Raw genomic sequence first — 17,520 nt, 5'->3', positions numbered from 1 at the left:
ATAGCAGACCTGCCATTCCACTTCTATAAAATAAAAATGCATTGTAAAGTTTACATCGATTAGTAATAATAACAACACATTACTAGCAGTAACAACATATTACCTAAAATTGTTGGTAATAATGTCCTAGGGCAAGAAGATTGTACAAACTTAAGAACTAGATTTTCTTTCAATCTTTTGTCATACTCTTGAGAGAAAGAGAGGAGGAACAAAGTCACTATAGCAAAATGCTTTCTCAAAATTGTTTTCAGAGCAATTGAGGGGAAAATGAAAGAATTCCTTTTTTTAAAAAAAAGAAAAAAACAGCAAGAAACAGAGGTATACAAAGTCTTAAGTTCAAATAATTGACAAAGCCTCTTTCACACAGGAAGTTCTGATTATGACACCACCACCATAAACAATTATATAAATTGTGACACCTTGGCTGGGCACGGTGGCTCACGCCTGTAATCCCAGTATTTTGGGAGGCCGAGGCGGGTGGATCACAAGGTCAGGAGTTCGAGATCAGCCTGGCCAACATGGTGAAACCCCGTCTCTACTAAAAAAAACACACACACACAAAAAGTAGCCAGGCATGGTGGCACATGCCTCTAATCCCAGCTACTCGGGAGGCTGAGGCAGGAGAATCGCTTGAACCCAGGAGGCAGAGGTTGCAGTGAGCCAGGATCACGCCACTGTACTCCAGCCTGGGTGACAGAGCAAGACTGTGTCTCAAAAAAAAAAAAAAAAAAAAAAAATTGTGACACCTTAACTTGGCATAATGATTTGCAAAGCACTCACAGATTGATTATCTTTCATAATTGTATAGTCTCATCATGTATTTAACCAAAAATGATAATCCCTGGCACGTTTCAAGGGCTTTCTATGAATGAGACACTGCATTAAGTGCACTACATGCATCATTTAATTCTTACAACCCTACGAGGTAGGAATTAACAGACTCAGTGAAGTTAAGAAAATTTGCCTAAAGTTATTTAACAAGTAAGTAGAAGGATCAGCCTCAAATCCAGTTTTATTTTAGAGTCCAAGCTCATAATTACTATATCGTAATGCCTTTGTTGAACTTTTAGGTTTCTCCTACTACTATGCATTTATAGGTACTGTTCTCCTCCCTCCAAAACCTGGAAGTCAGCTAGCACTGATCAATTGAAAGGTTAAGTGAGTTGTTAAACAGTTGTAGTCAGACAGGGACATTGCTAGAATTAGAAGAGAGGCCCCAGGAGTCCTGTTCACTGTGCATCCTATTCTGACTAATTATCCTAAGAAAGCAAAGCCCTTTCAGATGTGAAACTATCTGCCTTTCCAGTTTCTCCTCCCCCTGTGGCAGGTAATTCTCATACATTTGGAGCCTCGTTTCACAGAGAAAATACAGGCACAAGGGACTCAGTAAGTTTCCTCCAGGACAGCCAGGTCAGGGGTCAATGGTTGAGTTCCTATACCCCCTTTCCCTAATCTAATAACTAGTTCAATTCTGCTTTCTGCAGCACCTCTCTCTGCAGGCACACAACCCTGAAGATGCACACTAAGTGGGTCTAAAAGGGAAAAAAGAAACAAGGGAGAGAAGGAGAAGGCAAGGAGGGAAGGAGAGGGAAGCAGAGAGAAAACAAAAGGGAAAAAATTGTTTTTTGATTTTGGTAATAGGAGAAACAAAATTAATTAGGGAATAAAAAGTATTTTCAAATTAGCCTCTAAATAGCTATGCATATCATGAAGAAAATATAAAATTTGTCACATAGCTGAATTGCATGAATTTCCTAGAAGAATCTCCTTAAACAAAAAGTGGGGATAAAAATAAGCAGTGTGGTTTGCCTTTTAAACAGTAATCCAGTACAGACATACATGCCTTCATCCATCCTTTCATCAAAGAGGAATCCAACATGAAGCTCACTCTCAGAGAGTGTAATGTCTATTTGGGAGTTTAAATATTTGAATAAATATACATAATTTAAATGTAAAAAAGATAAATTTCTTAAAACAAGTATAATTAAGAACTATGGGATTTCCCAAGAGAAAAAAAATTCTTCAACTTTAAGAAAAGGAGACTCTTCCTAAGGGAGATATTCACTGAAGAGCCTAAATGAATTTTAACATATAAATATTTTGGAAAAAATGATGGTGACTTAACCAAACATTAGGGTTGTCTGAGAGCTATTTTGTAGTCACTGGAAAAACAGACAAGATGAGAAACCTGTGGAGTCTTGGTCTTGCCAAATCAAGTAACACACTTAAAGACCACAGCTTTAATCAAAGTACCTTTAACTTAAGAAAATGATCTCTAGTACTAATGATAGTGAGCTGCGCACATGAGGAAGGTGCTACTTAACCACAATATTTATCTGCATCTCCCCTTTCCCTTCCTACTGGTGATCTATACCAGTTGCCTGCATTTCCTTGATACTCATATACTCCTTAACTCCCCAAAATCTGTTTTTTTCTCCCCACCAATATTGTCCTGTGGCCTCAAATGTCACTAAGGACCTCTTTATCACAGTACGTTTTGATAATTCTCAACATACATTCCTTCAAACTCTTCCTTCACCTGGGTTCTATGACACTACTGGAAGAATTTTCAAATATACTGTTATCAGGAGAACCTTTCTTTCATATAAGATCTTGCCTAGAACTTCAACTGATTACCATAGCTTTATAGTAAGATTTAAAATCAGACAGTGTAAGTCCTCCAATTTCGTTCCTTTTCAAGATAGTTTTGGCTATTCTAGATTATTGCATTTCCATAATTTTTTAAATCAGACTAGAAATTTCTACCAAAAAAAAAACCTATTGAGATGTTCTATTGAAATTGCATTGACTTAAATGTTAATTTGGAAGAATTGACATATTAACATTACTGAGAACGCCAATAATGGTTCTCTTTATGCTTCTTCTGATTTGGATTCATTAAGCTTCTTAGATCAGTGAATTTGTAGTTTTCACCAAATTTAGAAAATCTTTGTTATTATTTATTTATTTAGATTTATTTTATTTTCTATCCCTTCTACCTCTCTTTTCCTTTTGCTACTCCAATGACAGAAATACTAGACTATATTGACTCAGAGATTTACTATCTATCCAATTTTTTCCCTTTTCTTTCTGTTCTTCAGTTTGGAGAGCTCTGATTGTTTTGTTTACAAGTTCACTGATCTTATCTTCTGCAAGGTCCAATCTAATATTATCTAGTGAAATTTTCAGTACAGATATTATTTCTTTCAATTCTGTAATTTTTATTAATTTTTTTGAAATAGTTTTCATTTTCCTGCTGGGATTTCCTATAACTTCTCTTGTTGGATCTGTCCTTTCCTTTAAAATCTTTAATATGCTTATAACAGTTGTTTTAAAGTCCCTATCTAGTGAGTTTCAACATCTCTGTCATCCATAGGTCTGTTTCAGTTGATGGCACATTTCGCTTTTTTTCTCAGGTTCTTGATTGTATGCTGGACATTGTGGTTGCCATGTTCTTGAAGGTGTAGATTTTGTTATCTTCCTTCCTTTAAAGGGTGTTGAGCTTTGCTCTAGCAGGCAATTAATTTACTGAAATAACAGAATTTTGTTAAGCCCTGTTTTCAGGATCCATTCAGTGGGTCTAGAGTAGCTTTACTCCAGGGCTAGAATATTTTATTCCTAAAGTGTGACTTTTCTGAAGTCTCAACTCAATGCCACAGCTTTAATCAAAGTACCTTTAACTTAAGAAAAATGATCTCTAGTACTAATGATAGTGAGCTGTGAACACTCACTAATAACCGCACTGCTTATTTTTATCCCCACTTTTTGTTTAAGGAGATTCTTCTAGAAAATTCATGCAATCCAGCTATGTGATAAATTTTATATTTTCTTCATTATATGCATAGCTATTTAGAGGCTAATTTGAAAATTAGCGGTGTTGAGCAGGGTTTCTCTACTCTAACCAGTCAGCATTTGAAATCTTCTAGTACCGTGCTGTTCCAAAGTACTCCCAGTACCTTAGAGGCTATGTTCGCTTCAAGCCTCCCAGTAGCTATAGTCTGCCAAAACTCATAGAAATATACTCACTACACGATTGGTTAACTATTTGGCAAAAGACTCAAGCGACCTCTGCAGATTTCTAGAGTTCCTTTTCTGCACAGCTCTCTCCTCTCTGGTATCTTTCCCTGCAAATTCCACCAGTATTAGCAGGCCTGAACTCTAATCTCTGATTAGAAACTGAGAGCACAGAGAAATGGATCCCAAAAAGAGATTTTTGGGTTTCCCTGAACTCAATCTCAGACAGAAAGCCACATTCCTAGTGTGTTTCCATTCGCTCAAGGATCATCACCCCCTCATTTTAGCATCCTGCCTCATGCTCATTTTCTAGTACCTAAACTTCTCTAAATCCAAAGTTTTCTAGACTACTGTGGGGCAAATTGTCTTCTTTTTATGTAAATTTCCGTTTTCAGGCAATTAATTTTGACTTTCCTTCACTCTGTTAAGTCATTTGCCATTCTCCCATTTACCTTTCATCTTCATATAATGAGGTTTGTGTTACAAATGTCTTTTCATTCTATCAAAGAAGGAGATCATGCCTCTGTTTCTTGCTCTTTCATTTTACCTACTTGAAACAGGAGGCTCCTGCTTCTGTCTGGTTAAGGATCTATTCTTTTTTTTTTTTTTTTTTGAGACGGAGTCTGGCTCTGTCGCCCAGGCTGGAGTGCAGTGGCCGGATCTCAGCTCACTGCAAGCTCCGCCTCCTGGGTTTACGCCATTCTCCTGTCTCCGCCTCCCAAGTAGCTGGGACTACAGGCGTCCGCCTCGTCGCCCGGCTAGTTTTTGTATTCTTTAGTAGAGACAGGGTTTCACCGTATTAGCCAGGATGGTCTCGATCTCCTGACCTTGTGATCCACCCGTCTCGGCCTCCCAAAGTGCTGGGATTACAGGCTTGAGCCACCGTGCCCGGCCAAGGATCTATTCTTAACAACTATATTAAGCTTCACAATGACATTATCAACAATGTTTGCTTTGTTGTTGCTGTTTTCCAAGTTCTTTATTGATCTCTTTCTTGAATCCCATATCATCTTTTTTCTTGGATTCATTTACAGTTCACCAGAGTGCATTACTTTTTAGAGAGTGCAAAAAGGAGAGAAACTTCCTAAATATTGTATACCTTATGTTTATTTAGTTCTTATTCCAAATAGTATTTTACTGGGCATAGAATTCTAGGTTCAAAATCATTTCCCAGAGAACTTTAGTAGCATTATTTCAGACTTTCTTTTCCACTGACAAGGCAGATTAGATGTTCAGAGAAACCTCTTCAACTTACCACAGCCGAAATTTCTGGGTAAGACACTGGATGAGCAAAATAAAAGTAAAGGAATTTTTTTTTTTGGAGGTAGAAATGAAGAGAAGCTTCTTTCTTCTTCCTTTCTTCCTTTCTCTCTTTCTCCAAGTCTGTCATGGAGGTTCAGGCTTCTCTTTGATTAACATGGGCCCTAACATCCACAATGGACTGAATCAATCTCCTTCCCCAGACAAATATTCCCTCTTTGTTTTATAAGCCACTCTTAACACTTCTTCTTGAGAACCACAGATCCAAGCATATACACAGGGACAGAGAAAAAGAAAGGGAGAGAGAGATGGAAGGGAAATGTCTATATAGCAGTCCTTATTAATTTCCCCGATGTCTGTCCCCTCCTACTTGTGGAATTTCTCCCAGAGCTCCACTGAAAAGTGTACCTATATTCTAATTTCCTCTCAACTTGCTTTGGGTTGCATTTCTTCTACTGTGGATTCTCTACCCATCTAACCCAAACTGCTATTTGTGCTTCAGAAAACCCTCAAAACCTCTGATTGTCTTGGAGCACCCTATTGTGTTTTGCAGCACTCTTTAGGATTTACTCTTGTTCGTTTTCTAATACCTTTTCTCTTGTTTCACTGAATCACAGTGTGTGATACCTAGTAAGTATAGTCAATGTCTTGTGAAGGAAAAGAAAATGTTACATGTGCTAAACTAAAATGATGACTACGTCGTATTTTTATAAATCCATTTATGCATTCAATAATTTTAATTGAAACCTATAAAAACTTTATTGTACTATGCTATGTACTAGGCCTAGCTCGAAGTCTTCAGAAAATAGCAGCAACAAAAGAAAGTCCCTCTTTTCAAGGAGCTCATGTTATAGTGTGCTACCATATTTTTTAAACATAGAAGTTGAAAAACAATATAAATAATACAATAACATCTTTGTGTGCAAATGGGTCCATGTACATGTATGTGTATGTGTGTATTTCCTTTCAGATGTAACTTTCAGGAGCTAATATTGAAGAAGTGGCATATGGGAAGGCTTTTTAAACTTTCTGTATTTGTATTTCTGCATGTATTTCTGTTTGTTAGTATAGTTGGTTCAGGCTTTTGGGACATACCAGGGAACAGAGCAGGCAAATCTTTCTGCCTTCTTGGAGATCATATTTTAGCAAGAAGAGTCAGACACCAAACAACAAACATAATAAATTAGTATCTTAAGTAGTATGCTAGCAGGTGATAAGAACTCTGTAAAAGCATGATATATGGGGTCAGTGGCAATGGGTTGCCATTTTCAATAGGGTGGCAAGACTTCATAGAGGAAGTAACATTTCAGCAAAAAGTTCAAGTGGGAGATTGTACTTGAAAAAGAAAGGGGGAAAGAATTCTAAGCAGAGGAAACAGCAAATGCAAAGGCTTCAGTGTGGGAGCATGCCTGGCGTGTTGCAGGAATAGCAAGAAGCCAGTGTGCCCAGAACAGAGCAGGTGAAGGTAAGAGAAATGAGAGACAAAGCCGGACAGGGCATTGGGGTGTGAGGTGAGGGGTACAGGGAATGGCCCTTGAGGTCAGTAAAAGGACTGGATGTTATTGTGAGAGAGTCTGGGAGCCCCTCTTTCAGGAGAAGAGGGAAATTATCTGACATATTTTGAAAGGATCATTGTGGCTCTGTTATTAAATAGAATAGGCCAACCAGAGGTAGGGGTGGAAGCAGAGAGGAGGGCTGAGAGGCCTTGCAGTAAACAGTAAGAGATGATGCCGATGATGACAGTAGCAGTACAATTGCTGCAAGGTGGTCAAATGAAAGACAGAGCCAACAGAATTTCCTAACAAATCTGATGTGGGTTTTGGAAGGTCAAGGATGCCTCCATGTCCTGAGCACTAAAAGGACAGAGTTGCCACCAACTCAGTTCAGGACTATGGGGGAGGAAGTAGTGGAGATCAGTTGTTCAATTTAGAACCTGCTAAACTCGAGGTGCCATTTTGAAATTGAAGTGACAACAGCAGCAGACAGTGAGGTACAGGAATCTCACATTCAGAAGAGGTTGGGCGTGGTGGCTCCAGTCTATAATCCCAGTGCTTTGGTAGGCCAAGGTGGAAGGACTGCTTGAGGCCAGGAATTTAAGACTAACCTGTGGAACATAGCGAGACCCTTGCCTCCACAAAAAAATTTAATACTTAGTTGGGTGTGGTGGCACACACCTGTGGTCCCAGTTACTGCAGAGGATGAGGCAGGGGAATTATTTGAGCCCAGGAGTGTGAGGCTGCAGTGAGCCACGATTATGCCATTGCACTCCAGCCTGGGTGACAAGAGCAAGATCCAGTCTCAAAAAAATAAGTAAATAAAGTAAAAAACAAAGTTCAGAAGAGAATTCTGGATCAGAGATTCCAACCTGGAAGTCATGAGCATAGATAAATAGCATTGAAAATTTTGAAAAGGTCTTTTTGAAAAGCCAGCCCACAATTTTTCTTACCTACCACATTTAGTCTCCCACAAATTTGAACACTTTGTCCAACACAAGTTATCAGGTATTGAATATTGAGTGTGTTGCCTCTCCATTCCCTCTGCCATTTCCCTGCCCCAGTTATTCTCACCTGGCTGAGATGCTTCCACCTCTTGTCGGTTTACCAATCAGGTCATTCACACCTCACTGCCAGATTAATGTGACTATAGCTCACCTTTGATCAAGAACTGACTCCTTGGGGATTACTTGTCACCTGCTGCATAAAGGACCGAATGCTTACCTCTAGATCACAGTCCAATCCCAGCCCACCTTTCCAAACCTACAACTCACCGTTCCCCTTCACACACACCATGCTTCTTGCTATTCCTGTGGGTTCTAGCCTCGGTGCCTTGTACATGCTGTTTGCCCCACCAGAAATGCCTTTCCTCTGCATCCTGAATACCTAAACCCTGTCCTTCACGGCATAGCACAAATGCCACTGACTTTAATAGAGCTTAGTTGGCTGCCCCATCTGAAGATGACCTTTCCCACCTCAGATACCCCTAGTCTGTGAGAGGGGAAGACCATGGCAAATACGATACTTCCCAGAGTGAAGGCAGCAGGACAGATGCCAGTCCCAAGAGAAATTCTGGGAATAAAGAGTTCCACAGGCAAAGTTTAGGTAACAGTCCACACCACAGCACTCCCTAGAAACCCACATTATGTATTCATGTATTGAAGGATCGCAAAAGTTCTTTGGAAGGAAAACCTACGTAACTATTTTTTTTGTGGTTGGTTTAAGCTTTTATTGCCAATCTTGAAAAGGAACATATTAACCAGTTATCTCATAATAAGAGGACAATTTGCATTTTTGTTAGAATCTAGTCGGGAGTCCTAAGGCTCTAAAGCGTGTGGGAGTGACTTTTTGCTCACTTGGCTAAACCCCTCTCAATGTCAGGGAGCAATGGAAAGAAACATCTAGCTTATAAACACATCAGGACCTCAAACTGAGTTGTTGAGCCACTTTGATATTCTTTAACAAAGTAAGTACTGATCTTATCAGTCTTCCCACACTGCCTCACACCCTCCCATCTAGGTCACTAAGAGATATCTATCTATCTATCTATCTATCTATCTATCTATCTATCTATCTATCTATCTATCTATCTATATATGGAGTTTTTTGCTCTTGTGACCCAGGCTGGAGTACAAAGGTGCAGTCTTAGCTCACTGCAACCTCCACCTTCTTGGTTCAAGTGATTCTCCTGCCTCAGCCTCCCAAGTTGCTGGGATTACAGGCACCACCACACCCGGCTAATTTCGGGTTTTTTGTTTTTTGTTTTTTTTTTTAAAGAGACAGAGTCTTGCTCTGTTGCCCAGGCTGGAGTGCATTGACAAAATCCCAGCTCACTGCAACATCTGCCTCCTGGGTTCAAGCGATTCTCCTGTCTCAGCCTCCCGAGTAGCTAGGACTACAGGTGCCTGCCACCATGTCCGGTTCATTTTTGTATTTTTAGTAGAGACAGGGTTTCATCATGTTGGCCAGGCTGGTCTCGAACTCCCAACCTCAGATGATCCGCCAGCCTCAACCTCCCAACGTGCTGGGATTACAGGCATGAGCCACTTCGCCCAGCCAATTTTTTGTATTTTTAGTAGAGATGGGGTTTCGCCATGCTGGCCAGGCTGGTCTCAAACTCCTGACCTCAGGTGATCCACCTGCCTCGGCCTCCCAAAGTGCTGGGATTACAGGTGTGAGCCACTGCACCCGGCCAAAAATCCTGGTCCCCAGGACCAGGCCCAGATAACCACACATCGTAATACTGGTGTCATGTTTTTCCCAGGCCAAGGTAGGGAAATTGTACATCCCAACACGGGTAGGGTAACCATGCATCACATATGTATGACAAATAAAAAAATAAAAAATTTTTTATTTCCATAGATTTTGGAGGAACAGATGGCATTTGGCTACACGAGTAAGTTATTTGGTGGTGATTTGTGAGATTTTGGTGCATCCATCACCGGAACAGTATACACTGAACCCAATTTGTAGTCTTTTATCCCTCACCCCCTCCCACCCTTTCCCCTGAGTCGCCAAAGTCCATTGTATCATTCTTATGCCTTTGCATCCTCATAGCTTAGCTCACAGTTACGAGTGAGAACATACTATATTTGGTTTTCCATTCCTGAGTTACTTCACTTAGAATAATAGTCTCCAGTTCCAAACAGGTTGCTGCAAATGTGATTAATTTGTTCCTTTTCGTAGCTGAGTAGTATTCCATTGTATATACATACCACAATTTCTTTATCGACTTGTTTACTGATGGGCATTTAGGTTGGTTTCATGTTTTTACAATTGCGAACTGTGCTGCTATAAACATGCGTGTGAAAGTATCTTTTTCATATATTAACTTCTTTGTCTCTGGATAGATACCCAGTAATGGGATTGCTGGATCAAATGGTAATTCTACTTTTAGTTCTTTAAGGAATCTCCACACTGTTATCCATAGTGGTTGTACTAGTTTACATTCCCACCAGCAGTGTAGAAGTGTTTCCTTTTCTAGTGTTCCAAGGTTCTCACACAAGGAATTCTTGAATTTGGAACTGGGGACCAGGATTATAGTCCTGATTAAGCACTTGTTGGTGCTGGTCTTCCCCAGGACCAGACCCAGATAACCACACATCGTAATACTGGTGTCATGTTTTTCCCAGGCCAAGGTAGGGAAATTGTACATCCCAACACGGGTAGGGTAACCATGCATCACATATGTATGACAAGTTGTTCTGTTCCCAAGCCCAGGTAGGGTAATCACACACCCCAACAAAGGTGACATACTATCCCAGCATAATTATTCATTGTGAACCTTGCACTATCAAAAGCATCCTGGTTTGGGTGAAAAATTATATAGTCACTTAGTTATAAGCCCTTCACCTACAGACGTCATTATATCCAGTTCCTAAATCAAACCAAACCACCCTAACGAGAGTAGAACCTAGAATTAACAATTTTCCCGTTACATAGATTGTTGTTTTTCTGGACTCCAGGCCACTGTGTACCAGCCATAGTTATTTCCTAACTTCCACCATATTGATCCAGTCGATGTGACAGGATGTGTGCCTGAGACTCTTGCTCTATTCTTTAGGGTCCCACTGGAGCTAAATGCAGTCATAAGTTCAGATGAGTTTGCCATAAATCCCTGCCGTTGTTCCCCCATGCACTCCTGGCTACTTGATAGGGTCCTGCTCCCAATAGACTGTTCAAAACTATGACATTATCACTAACACTTGAGTGTAACACATCACATCTGAAACCTACAACGATGGTACCCATCTCCTCTTTACCCCCTCAGGACTGGAGTTCCCTACACACTGGCACTAGCCTCACCACACATTCCTGGTTCCTGAATGGCTTACTTCCCCCACAATGACTATAGCCACATGGGTTAGGAGGCCAGATAACTACCTGTGTGACCTTTATCAATCACCCCTCATTATCAATCTCAGTTAACTCATCTCTGAAATGAGCTGGCTGGTCAGGATAGCATCCAACATTCCACCCAGCCATGATGAATTGACTCTATGTACCCTTTTTTTGAAACTTAACTACTTTCACGTAAGGCCTCACTTCCCAAATATCTCCCAAAGGTAGGGTCTCTTTCCATATTATTTTTTTTAATCTCCTTCAGAACATGGTAGAGAACTTTGAACATTGTTGAAACTCAAATGTATGTCACATAAGGATTTTTAAATGAGTGAGGCATTTAAGCCTAAAAAATTTCAAACTTAGACTTTGAGATGATTCTTAAATAAATCTAAGAAGTGAAATGATCTGGTCAAAGCAGCAAGCACTATAGAAAAATAAATTCATATCATTTTCTAGCACTATGACTAGTGAACTAGCACTGCCAATAATGGCTAACATTGGACAGTTACCATGTGTGAGATGCAGCTCTCAGTGGCTCACACCAACCCTATGAAGTGGGAACTATTATTGTTCCTACTTTACAGATGAGAAAACTGAAGTACAGAGGGGTTAAAGAAACTGACTGAAGTCCCCCAGGAAGCAAGTGATATATTCAAACCTGGGCAGTCTAGCTGCAAAGTCCATGCACTTAAACACTAGGTCAGCCTGCCTCTCCCTCTCTTTCACAAGCATTTGCTCACCTAAGCATCCCAACAACACCAGGTTATTACACGCCCAGCAGAAACTGAGGCCCAGAGAGGCTTAAAGATCGCCCAGTGTCCCACAGCAGTCTCAGCGTACGACAATACACTTGTGAAACGTCACTGACAGCTGACTGCTGAGAAACAGGCACAGAATAAAGTGGAAGTGCCATTGGGGGACAGCGGCTCTGGAGAGAATTAAAATTGGCAGTAAATTGAAAGGAAGAGGTGTTTGTGGGGGACACAATGAAGCGAGAAGTGACAGCCCCAGGCTATCACCTGAAGGGAAGGTCAAGGCGAAGGAGAAGCCTGCAAAGGCCACAGAACGGACGGTGAGGACCCAGGAGCATGGGAAGGTAGGCACGGAACAGTTTAGGAAGGACAGAAAAAAAATGTTGTTTGCCATCACATACATGTTCAGCACCAGTACAAAAGTTATAGAAAAACACACATTTTGAAGCCAGGGAGCTGACTTTTGGATTAGGATGGTTTGACTGAAGCAGCATCCACAAGAGAATCTGGTATGGTGAGTGCCACATAATAGGCACTCAATAAATGTTTGTTCCAAATAAAAGAGACAAAAAGAGAAAAATCTGAGAACTGCTTTCATAAAGAGAAAGACACCTAAGGGAGTAGGTGCTCAATAAATATTATTTTTTATCTGTGTGCTGTGAGAAGCCTGGGGAGCTGTAAAAGATTACCTGATCCATTTCCAAAGAGCCCTGAGCCTCTGATTGCAATTCTTGCAAATTCCCGGGGAAGGCTGTGGAATTCCTCTCTGGGGACTTACAAACACACTTTTAGAAGAGCCACTTGGAGGGAGTGGTTTAGACGATTTCAAAATGGATGAATTAAGGCAGAGAGGCTAGACCAAATGACCCTGTGGTCCTTTTCATTTCTGATGTCCATGTAATCCCCTCAGAAGCTGAAGTTTCCACTCTACTCCCCCATGACACAGAGATGAACCGAACGGACCCGCAGACATTGTTGTCTCAACAAGCTGAGGATGGCTGAGTGATTTGGAAGCCTTCCAGTAGGGCCGGGTTAAATCGCAGGCCATTTATTTTGTGGAGAAATAAACCACAGAGAGCCCCTTTCAAACATGCATGCAGAAATCAGGACAAAATGCCAAGGAGATTATCTGCTCAGAATTTGCTTTAAAAGAGCCTGGGCAGCACTCATTTATTTTTGGGAAAATATATGATTAACCAGAGTTAACTATGAATTCAGATATTGTGCATTAGACCAGCTCCTCAAAGTTTGAGCGCATTTAATATTATATATCACTGCCATTTGGACTAAATTGTTTTTTTAATGTACACAATATTACAAATTTAATTTGAGCTGTTTGAATCAGTCTGTAAAAAAGATTTGATTATACCTGAGTGTTCTGGCCCCAGCGTTTCCGTATCTCAGTAATCTTGACGGTAATTGGCTGATTGGGCGTCTCACACTCCATCTCTGCCTCAGTTTCCATGGTAATGTTACAGGAGCTATTATAGATGAGAACTTCATCTCTTTCCACTTTAGGGCTGAAACGAGAGGGGAGGTTAAATGGGGTGTCATCAATCTTAATGAAATGCAATTATTTTTACTCTTATTAATCATTGCAAGCCATTAGCTTGTGGCAACTACAGGCCACCATTTGTCAAATTTTGCAAATTTCTGTAATTTTGTTTCCATTATTTTATTGTTTATTTGTTTTTCCTTTTATCTGCACACCCTGCAATGAAAATGCACATGGTAAATATCTTTCACTGAGGCCTTTCTCTTTTCCGAATCTATTAAAAACATTAGCAAAAGCTACTTCTAGCCCAGCTTAACAAGAAATGCACGGACAATACTTCCAGTTCCCAAAAGGGAAACAAATGTTGGGGAGAGTTTTTGTTTTTATTTTTTTTCTTTTCCCCTTCCCTCTTCCTGCTCTTACTCATACTTAGTGTTGGGGGAGTAATTGCCTGAATCCCCCTAGGGCAGATGGAGAAATTGGAAAACCCACACAACTGGCTAACTGGTCCCTAATTCCAACTGTGAAAAAATGAGCTCATTTAGGCTTTCAATTCCCTCTCCCCAGCTGATGGCAATGAGGCTCTGTTGCTAGCAGAGGAACATTAACTTAGTAAATTAATTAAACTTACTTAACAGCCCAGACTAAGGAGATTCGATATATGTGCCAGTTATACTACCAGCCACTCGCTTTAAAAGTCCTCTTGCTTTAAGGGGAGAAGCCAGACTGAATTTAAGATAAAAAACAGCAGTGTAGCATTACAGAAAGTCTAAAAACATGCCATCTAGAGAAGGTGAGGGCATGGATAGTGAAGGGTGTCATCCTCAACAGGCGTGATATTTATTCAAGAATCATCCTGGTTGTAGGCATTTTTGCAACTAACTCAAAAATGATCAGTAATAATAATGCATGATGTTTAATATTTGTCAACAATCTCCTATGTATGATCTAATTTCAGCCTATAAATTAGGAAGAGGTATAAAAAGTGTAACCCAAAGAGATCAAGAGATTCTCAGAAAGTCGAACACAGAACTATGGTAGCTCTGAGGTCAAAACCAGATGGTTCTGTTTCCCAGAGCAGTGCTCTCAAGTTTTGAAATGCTGATTGAACATCAGCCAGGAAGATGGCAGATCCCATGGGAAGACCAGGAAGGGTGGAGACAAGGGCAAAAAGGTCACCAGCTGAGAAACTGTACACTGTGTCAAACCTTATCATCTTTTTTCAAATCAATGTCAAAAGGTTTTCTTCCACAATTTGCTAGAAATAATGAGCAGGATAACTAGTACATCTCACCACTTAATCTTCTCTTCACGCTAAAATGTTCTCCACTCTGTATCTACCTAAGGCATGATTTCCAAACCCAAAGTCTTCTAGACCTAATAATGTAGATTGTCAATATGTTAACATCATGCCACTCAGATCTGCAGGCAGATTGTTTGGGCTGACCCCTGGGGCTCTGGTCCACCTTTATCTGAGCTTCCTTCTCACGGCACCTGACACTGCATTCATTTTGAAGGCCACCATGCTTATACTTAGATAGTGGTCAACTCAAAGTCTCAGAGCTGCAGTTTTCCGAGGATTTCACCATGCTGTGCTTGTTCAGACGATTTTCTGAGAAGCACTGGCATGTAAAGCTTAGGCTCGGAAGCAGATCAGCTGGATCTGAATCCCAGGCCAGATAGTTACCATCTACATGACATTGAAGCCATTACTTCGCTAAGCTTTGGTTTCCACATTTATAAAATGGAGTTGCCAATAATCGAGTACCTATATTGTGGAGGTGTTGAAGAAACTGAGCAAAATGAAGCATATAAACCGATTAGCATGGAACCTGGCACACAATAAGAACCCAATAAAGGCAGCTCGCGTTATAGCTGTTGGAGGTAGTAGTGTTAGTAGCATTATCGTTAAAAATGTAAATGTGGAAATTTACATTTATTATTGTTACATTTCTCTCACTGGTTTAGACCCATTGCTTAAATTCATTTTGAATCTGTAGCCTGTGATCTAGCTGTAAATCCATTCACTGATCCTTCGTCCACAGGGCAGACAAAGCCACAGGATGAATCCATCCTTTGCTCCTGGAGCGTCAGTCATATTCCAAGATTCAGAAAGGAAAACCAAATTTAACTTTTAAATTAAAATGTAATGTAATATTTAGATCAATATAGAAATGTGATGGAATCAAATGCAAAATTCATGCAGACTTTTAAAACTCCTCACTTCAGAGCAACTTGAGGCTTGCGTCAGGCCACTTTGGGCTTTGCACCTAGAACCTTTTTTTGCTACTGGGGGTAGAGAAGTTGTTGGAATAGTTTGTGAAGGTCTCCCTCTATATTTATATCATAAGTCACTTATAAACCTATCAGAAAGGAAATGAAGTTGGTTTTTGGCACCATCACATTCTTTGTGAATCAGTTTCCAGATGGCTACTTTCATTTCTGAAGGCTCACAAACTATCTGATGAATAGTTCATTCTAGAATTTTGTCAGGGGTAACATCAAGTTTAGTTGTCTAAATTTCCAGAATTCCTCCTTTTTTTAGCTTCATAGAATATCTGTCCATCACCTCTGTTATGTGACCCCTTCGCATGGTTCATTGCCAGCAGTAGGTCCTCAATCGTAAGAGTGAGTTTTTTGTACCCAGTTTATGAATAATCTCACACTACAGACTTGAACTCAAGGAAAGTAGTGACCAACTTCCTTTTACAGCCTTTCTTGGCCTTGGGCTTCCACTCTTCTCATAAACCTTCTTATGCCCTTTCCTGACTCTTCACTGGCAGAGGTACAAGTAAAATGGGCTGAGTCACTCTGCCCTCTGTTTGCCTGTTAGAAACAGACTGTTTTCGCGAAGCATGTTATCCTTGCTCTGAAAAGAATTAAACCCCTTTCTGTTAGCTTGGACTTTTTGTTTACCAGCTTCAGCTCACACTTCTTTCCATATTTGTAACTACCTTGCTAGAAATCTTTTTCATTAAAAAGCCATCACCAAAATTAGCTGAGACACCAGGATATCCAAAATAGATTAACATTTACAAAATTTCAAAGCTTCTAAGTAGCTAGCTACTCTTTCATGGTTTCTTCCACAATAATCTTATGAGTTAAGAAGCACAGTTGACCATATTTAAATATAAATATAAGCATATATATATGCAACATAAGCATATATATAGAGACAGAGAGATCAATATAAGTACAGATATACATGCATACACACTGCACACACACAAAGATTTATTTTGGGGCATGTGGTTAAAAATATTGGGTAAAAATGGTGGCAAAGATTGTTCTAGAACCTAAGACTCCTGACTCTCAAACTATAGTTCTTTAATTGATCTGATTAGATCCTAAAGTAAGCAAGTAACCTTGGCTGTGCTCCTTAGGATAGGGAGGGAAAACACTTTGCAGGCATTCTCTCTCCCTCACCTCCCCTGAAATTGCTTCCTGTGGCTCTGAAACCTCACAGAACCCACACAGCTCAGCCAGGGCTCTCACACTGAGGCTGCCAGCACAGCATTGCACTAAGCACACTGCGTCAGAAGCTTTGAGTTCCAGTCCCGATGCTGCCATGGCTTGACTGTGTAACTTTGGGAAGTTACTTAATCTTCACTTAGAAGAGATTCCAAACTCTTTACTTTGGCCTTCAATGCCTCACATATCTCTCCAAGCTCATCTGGGGCCACTTTTCCTCCTTCTCAATCTACTCCTACCCTCCTGGCCTCTGAACGGTCATAAAACTCAACAGTTCTTTTGCATTTGCTGCTGCCACTGCCTGACCCTCTATAAAGACACCTGCTTCTCTTCCTAACATAAAAGACTTCTTCAGAAAAGCCTCCTCTGAGTACACTCTCTAAAGTAGTCCCCCTTTATTTTTCTATCACTTTATAGCACTTATCGCAACACGTGATCATCCTGTTTATTATCTGACTTTCTTCTCTACCCTTAAGGGCAGAGACTTTCATGACATCCACCATCGAGCCACCAGTACCTGTCACAACACCTAGAACAGTGTAGGGATGTGATCAATACTGGATAGATGGATGGATCATGGATATATGGATGGATGGATGGATGGATGGATGGATGGATGGATGGATGGATGGATGGTTGAATATGCTGGATGGATGGATGGATGGATGGATGGATGGATGGATGGATGGAT

General features: G+C 40.4%; 1 protein-coding gene across 1 annotated transcript in view; it reads right to left on the bottom strand.

Annotated features, from left to right (window-relative positions):
- The window catches only part of PKHD1 (polycystic kidney and hepatic disease 1 (autosomal recessive)), a 475,948-nt gene that overhangs the window by 387,220 nt on the left and 71,208 nt on the right, over nt 1-17,520 (bottom strand). Inside the window, 1 exon segment of the mRNA XM_011960244.1 lies at nt 13,233-13,383. Within this exon segment, the coding sequence (XP_011815634.1) occupies nt 13,233-13,383 (151 nt within the window).

Source organism: Colobus angolensis, unplaced genomic scaffold (genome assembly GCF_000951035.1).
Source record: "Colobus angolensis palliatus isolate OR3802 unplaced genomic scaffold, Cang.pa_1.0 Scaffold51, whole genome shotgun sequence".
Classification (NCBI taxonomy): Eukaryota; Metazoa; Chordata; class Mammalia; order Primates; family Cercopithecidae; genus Colobus; species Colobus angolensis.
This window is presented reverse-complemented; position numbering and strand designations above follow the sequence as displayed.